The 6,937-nt window shown below is 39.8% G+C and overlaps 1 protein-coding gene across 14 annotated transcripts in view; it reads left to right on the top strand.

Annotated features, from left to right (window-relative positions):
* The first annotated feature begins 1,086 nt into the window (after window positions 1-1,086).
* The window catches only part of sbf2 (SET binding factor 2), a 339,926-nt gene continuing 334,075 nt past the window's right edge, over window positions 1,087-6,937 (top strand). For all 14 annotated transcript variants that reach the window (XM_016993005.2, XM_062978926.1, XM_008106923.3 and 11 more), the window contains exon 1: window positions 1,087-1,299. In XM_016993005.2, the coding sequence (XP_016848494.2) occupies window positions 1,245-1,299 (55 nt within the window). In that variant the 5' untranslated portion in view covers window positions 1,087-1,244. The remainder of the gene's footprint in view (window positions 1,300-6,937) is intronic.

Here is a 6,937-nt window from a genome sequence, read left to right as displayed (position 1 = left end):
AAGAAGATGACTAAATACCACGTCACCTTCTAGTGAACGCGGTATATACAAAACATCCTGCTACGCGACAAGCAAAGAGAGGAAACCCTGTGTTGTCAAAGGCTTTCATGGCCGGAATCATTGGGTTGCTGTGAGTTTTCCAGGCTGTATGGCCATGTTCCAGAAGCATTCTCTCCTGACATTTCACCCACATCTATGGCAGGCATCCTCAGAGGTTGTGAGGTATGTTGGAAAGCTAAGCAAAGGAGGTTTTATATCTGTGGAATGTCCAGTGTGGGAGAAAGAATTATTGTCTGTTGGAGGCAAGTGTGAATGTTGTAATTAACCACCTAGAAGTCAGCCGTAGCAGAGCACTTGATGAACCAACCCGGACATAGTATATTATTTGAGAACACAGAGATGCTGGACCACTCTAATAACGACCATGTGAGACTACACAGAGAAGCCATTGAAATCCATAAGAATGTGGACGATTTCAACAGAAAGGAGGAAACCATGAAAATGAACAAAATCTGGCTACCAGTATTAAAAAAAACTCTAAAATCGGAACATTAAATAAAGAACAACAATATGAAAACAGGGGAATTCCAGACATGAAACAATCAGGTCCGGCTAACACCTCCCAACAAAGGATCCCCCCAGGCAGGAATGAAGCTTGCAAGGCCATTAATGCTAATCAAAGTGATAAATTGCAGCTTTCACACTTGCCTCCAACAGACAAGAGTTCTTTCCCCCATCCTGGACCTTCCAGATATATACATCTTCCTTACTTAGTTTTTTCCAATATATCTCGCAACCTTTGAGGATGTGGGCGAAACGTCAGGAGAGAATGCTTCTGGAAGATGGCCATACAGCCCGGGAAATGCACAACCACCCCGTGATTCCGGCCGTGAAAGCCTTCGACAACAGACCTCATAACCTCCGAGGATGCCTGCCATAGATGTGGGCGAAACGTCAGGAGAGAATGCTTCTAGAACACTCACAGCAACCCAGAGGAAACCCTTTTGCCACTGGCTGGGCTTCAGCGCCGAGGTCACAGAGCAGCGCCGGTTGAGGAGGGAGGGGGGGAAGCGGAGGAGGAGCGCGCAGGCGCACTAGCGTCTTGTGTGTGTCCAACATGGCTGAGGCGCTGCTGCTGCGGCTGCTTCTCGCGCCGGGAGTGAGCGGAGGATGCTGAACTTCTCGGCGGCGGGGGCGGCAGTTTGGGCAGGCCTGGAGGGAGCCGAGGAGGGCCCTCCACCGCCATGGCCAGGCTGGCAGATTATTTCATTGTGGTGGGTTATGACCACGAGAAGACAGGTAGGTGTGGCTAGTCAGAGGCCATGTTTTGTGTGGGGGGGGGGGGATGGCCATGGGAATGTGAAGGAAACGAGCGTCGTGTTTCCCCTCACGGAGGAAGCCTATATGCGTGTCGGGTGTCGTTCTCCTCACAGGAAAAAGGAAGCGAGGCGACTGGGCAGCTGACACGCAGGAGCTGTTTGTTGCAGGATGGGAGCGGGACTCCGCCTCTTTTGGGAACAGGAGGGGGACGCTTCCTCTCTGGAAGAGCCACCGCGTATTGGAGGCTAGGAAATGGGGACGGGGTGTTGAGGCCTGCTCATTGGCCCCACAGCTCTTTCCCAGCAGGGCCTGTTGTGGGTCGAAACACCAGTCAAGGCTGCTTCTCCTCGAGCATCCTAGGAGTCGCTTTCGTGACATAAGACACTTCCTATCCAAGGAAAAAAAATCAAGTGACAGTGTGTGTGTGTGAAAGAAAATGTATTTTATCTCTCTCTCTGTATGTGTGTATATGTATATCAGGCATAGGCAAACTTCGGCCCTCCGGGTGTTTTGGACTTCAACTCCCACAATTCCTAACAGCGGTATATATCTGGAAAGTCCAGGGTGGGGAAAAGAACTCTTATCTGTTGGAGGCAAGTGTGAATGCTGCAATTAATCACCTTGATTAGCATTAATGGCTTTGCAAGCTTCATTCCTGCCTGGGGGAATCCTGTGTATGGAGGTGTTAGCTGCCTTGATTGATCCATGTCTGGAATTCCTGTTTTCTGAGTGGTGTTCTTTATTTAATGTTCTGCTTTTAAAGTTTTTAAAATACTGGTAGCCAGATTTTGTTCATTTTCATAGTTTCCTCCTTTCAGTATAAATTGTCCACATGTTTGTGGATTTCAACGGCTTCTCTGAGTAGTCTGACATGATAGTTGTTTGAGTGGTCCAGCATTTCTGTGTTCTCAAAGAATATACTGTGTCCAGGTTGGTTCATTGAGTGCTCTTCTATGGCTGACTTCTCTGATTGAACTAGTTTGCAGTGCCTTTCATGTTCCTTGATTCGTGTTTGGGCAATGTTGCATTTGGTGGTCCCCATGTAGACTTGTCCACAGCTGCGTGGTATACGGTAGACTCCTGCAGAGGTGAGAAGATTTTTTTTATTTTTAAAAAGCACCCAAAATTCTAAGCTGCATCTCATGTTTAGAAATGATTACATTGGTGAAAAATGAATCTTATAATTGAGGAAATACATTACTTTAATAGGATTATCTTATGAGAGAAAAAGGTGTTTGTTTCTCCAGTTTCTTACTCCGAGGGCCCTTCCAGACAGACCCTTTATCCCAAGGTCTTATCCCAGGTTTTCTGTTTATCCCAGATTATGTGGCAGTGCAGACTCATATAATCCAGTTTAAAGCAGGGCCTGTCTAGAAAGGCCCTTAGTGATACAGTCTGAATAAAATACTGGTTCTCAACCTGGGGTCCCCGGATGTTTTTGGCCTACAACTCCCAGAAATCCCAGCCAGTTTGCCAGCTGTTAGGATTTCTAGGAAAGTTGAAGGCCAAAAACATCTGGGGACCCCAGGTTGAGAACCATTGGAATAAAGGATTCTCCGGATGGTATCATGCTTATATTCAGACATGCTTGAAAAAAACAAAACAAAAATAAAAAGCCAGAATTTTGTGGGAAGTTTTTATAATTTCTTACACTTGTATAAATCTCATCCTATGTTATCTCTGCAGGTGTAGCAAACTCCATACCGCTGGTACCAACGATTATAATTCCTTTCTTTTGCTGTGCAGTGTTGTAAACCCTTCAGGGATGTTTCTGCATCGTAGCATACTGAATATCTGGAAGAATGTATCACATGATTACTCTTATGCTTGTCATAAGTAGATACAGTTGTTGAGGGGAAGACTAGAAAGGGATGAGCAGAATGCTCCTTCTTTGTATTTTACAAAAAACTTAAGGGTTTTCAGTTACAAATGCTATATACAATGTAAGGTGACATATTTATGGTAGTAATAAAATGTAAAGTTATAAAGAAGTGTGAAATATTACTGCGTTAAAGTGTTGCCAAAAGTATCTCAAATTCAAGTAATGTACAAAAATATTAAAGTTAAGAAACAATCTTCCTGCAGGCTTATACTTTATTATGATCTGCAAGAAATATATTACATCCTGAGATTTCTTAATAAGGCAACTCAGAAGTGTATCCTTAAACTGCAGCACAGAAAATAAAGGGGAAAGGAAAATTATAGCGGATCTTGTTTTTGTTTTTTTTAAGATCCCAACATGCACGCATATGCTTATGTGTTTTTCCATTAAATCATTACAGTGTTCCCTCACTTATCGTGGGTGTTACGTTCCAGGACCACCCACAATAAGTGAAAATCCGTGAAGTAGGGATACTATATTTATTTTAATATTTATACCTTATACTTAGTAGTTAGGTGGCCTTTCCTTCACAAGCCCGTTTTGCACTGTAGTTTGGTGAGGTGGGCAGCAATTTGGCAGAGAAGGCTGTAAACCTGCAACTCCCAGGCCAGTGAAGCCTTCCCGGAAGAGGGGGCGGGGCAAGAGCATGAGCTCATGGGCGAAAGGCAGGCGCAGCCGCGGCCTAGTCCTCCATGAGTTGCTTTATGTTGTTTAATTGATTAGTTTGATAGATACCACATTTGATTGGATAGCATTAAGGTCCAAGGCATTCTGAGAGTGCCTTGGACCACAAAAAAAAAAAAAAAAAACCGTGAAAGAATGAGGGAGTAAAAGTGAACTGCAAAGTAGCAAGATAACACTGTATTGAGATCTAAACACCTACAAGGACTTGCTTTTCACGGATATTTTTCCAGAAGCCTTTGGTAGCCTTTTGTTTGTAATTTTAAAAGGTTCGGTGCTCTTTAATTTGTATTTTTTTTACTATCTTAGACCAGCACTTCCCAAACTTTTTCAGTTTGGAACCTTTCAAAAGACTTTTTTTTCCAAAAGACATAGAACCCTAATTCTATCCTTGATTTTTACTAAGTATTGTAAACCCACAAACTGTTCCCTTCTTTCATCTGCTTCTGTAGCCTAAGTGCTTTGTATAAAGTAGGTTTGGAAATAAAGAGAAAACATTTTTATATAACCACAAACCTTTATTTTAATCGCAGAAAATATTGGATATAACCACAAACATTTATTTTGGTACCAGAAAATATTTGATCTACACCTAATGTGATGAATAAAATTGTTTTATTTTTGTCCTTAAAATAGTTTTAAAATTTAGGCTTTATGTTTGACAGCTGAATTTGTCAATCTGGGGTGGCATCCAACATACTCTTAACTTTTCGGTGTGAGTATAAGTGGAAAAGTTTGATTCACGTTGATAAGTGACATGAAGAAGAGCAGAGCTCGGATAGCCGTTCTGGCTAATGACAGATATATGTCTATCAGTCCTACCCAAAAGTCATTCAGTGGTACAGATTCAGATTTCATTTTTAAGACATAGGTACAGTACATTGAATTTCAATAAGATCTTAATACTCTGGCAAGCACACCATTTGAGGTTTATTTCAGTTGATAAATAAATGGGTTTTGCACTCACTCAGTGTTCTTGCTAGTGTCTGGGAAGTACATCTCGTGTGATATTATTTTAAAATCCATTTCAAATTGGATTTTTCACGGAACTCTTATGATGTTCTTTCAAATCTCTAGGGTTTTGCAGAACACAATTTGGGAATCACTGCCGTAGACAATTCTGTTTATTTTGACACCTCATTTTTTTAGAGATTTTAAGGTTCTTGCATTAGAGTTCAGATTAGCATGTCTCATTCTGCATCTTTTTACTAAGGAGTACATATTCAGTCTAATACAGCAACCTCAGAGCTGAAAACACCTGAATAATATATTTAACCTTTTGTTTATATATATCGGTAGTATAAGGCTATTCCAGAAAGTGAAATCCTTACAGAACTGGTGCCATGTAAATAACAGATCTAGTGTATTTCCATAAGGCTGTTTTAGCTGTTTCTAATTATATATGTGAATAACAATGCTTTAAAATGATAATTTAAAACAAGTACAGTGTTCTAGATTGCTGAAAAAGATGAGGCACATTGATTGCTTCTATGAAGCAATACAACCAGAAACAAATACCTTGCAGCTATGTGTTTTAAAATATGTAGATGCTTTATCAATTTGAAACAAATATATTTTCATATAATTTTCTTTAGAATTAAAAAGTAAACATTAAATCATATTTTTCAGGCTTATTTCTTCTTCTTCATCTTCCTCTTAGAACCTAGTAATTCAAACTATTTGAGAGAGAATGTTCTGTTATAGAATAGATATGCACTGTCTGTTCTGAATTCCTTTATCCCACATACAATCCCATAATGCATGGAGAATTGACCTTTCTTTCTTTGTCAGATTCTATGACTGTGATGTTTACACACAGGCCTAAAGAATATACCAGTGTTGAATAACGCTGATATTTTCTCCACATTCGGTGCTTGAACATTATGCAACATCTATAAGTGTATACCACTTAACACTTCCACCCTAAATACTTATTATATTGTGCTACTAGTACAATACCATATATTCATTGTTGTGCTAGTATCAGTAATATGACCAGCTGCCCTAAACGTTTTAAAATTATCATGTCAAGATTATCTCCTGTAAGTAATTCAAGATGTTATTGCTAAAGTTTTTGAACAGAGTTCTTTGCACTAAGCACAAGCTATTTTGTAATTGAACAAAGTTGCTTATATCAAACATTGTAAGAGAATACAAGCAGAACCCTTCTAGATCAGATGAGAAGCGTATCTGCTCCATCGTTTCTACAGTGGGCAAACAAATACTTTTGAGTAGGAGATACGGAGTTATGTAAATATATAACTTCCCCCTTTCTATTTTCTGAGAAGTTTTTATATACTTTCCTCTTTAACCTTTGTTACCTTAATATAATGAAGCCCCCAGTGGCACAATGGGTTAAACTTTTGTGCCAGCAGGACTGCTGACTAACAAGTTCGCGATTCGAATCTGAGGAGAGTGAGTGAGCTCCCTCTGTCAGATCCAGCTTCCCATTTGGGGACATGAGAGAAGCCTCCCACAAGGATGGTAAAACATCAAACATCCGGGCGTCCCCTGGGCAATATCCTTTCAGACTGCCAATTCTCTCACAACAGAAGCAGCTTGCAGTTTCTCAAGTTGCTCCTGATACAAGGGAAAAAAACCTTAATAGAATGTAAAATTTTGCCAATTGTAGTTGAATACTTTTAATAATGTAATTGGAAAATTAATACAATAAATACAACAAAATCTAATTATACTGTTACTTTTTCTCTCTCTCGTGGCTTTTGAAGTGCTTTACAAGAAGAAATTCCATGTAAAGTTGTTTTCTGCTGGAATGTAAATAAGATTTGAGAGACGTGCACAGATGTTTAGAGATATTAAACAAGACATAAAAAAGTACCCCACTCCTGATTTGTTTCGCCTTTGTTTTTCTAAAGTTGTGCTAATACTTTTATTATTTTATGTAGATCTCCTACTAGAAATGATTGGTTACTTTTACAAATCAATTGAATACAGATACAAAACAAAAAGAGAGACCCATTTTATTCTGTTTCAATATAAATAAAGTTTGAAAGGGAGTTATGGTTCCTTTAAAATATAGATTTATTTTGGCGT

The sequence above is a fragment of the Anolis carolinensis genome, chromosome 1, assembly GCF_035594765.1.
Source record: "Anolis carolinensis isolate JA03-04 chromosome 1, rAnoCar3.1.pri, whole genome shotgun sequence".
Classification (NCBI taxonomy): domain Eukaryota; kingdom Metazoa; phylum Chordata; class Lepidosauria; order Squamata; family Dactyloidae; genus Anolis; species Anolis carolinensis.
This window is presented reverse-complemented; position numbering and strand designations above follow the sequence as displayed.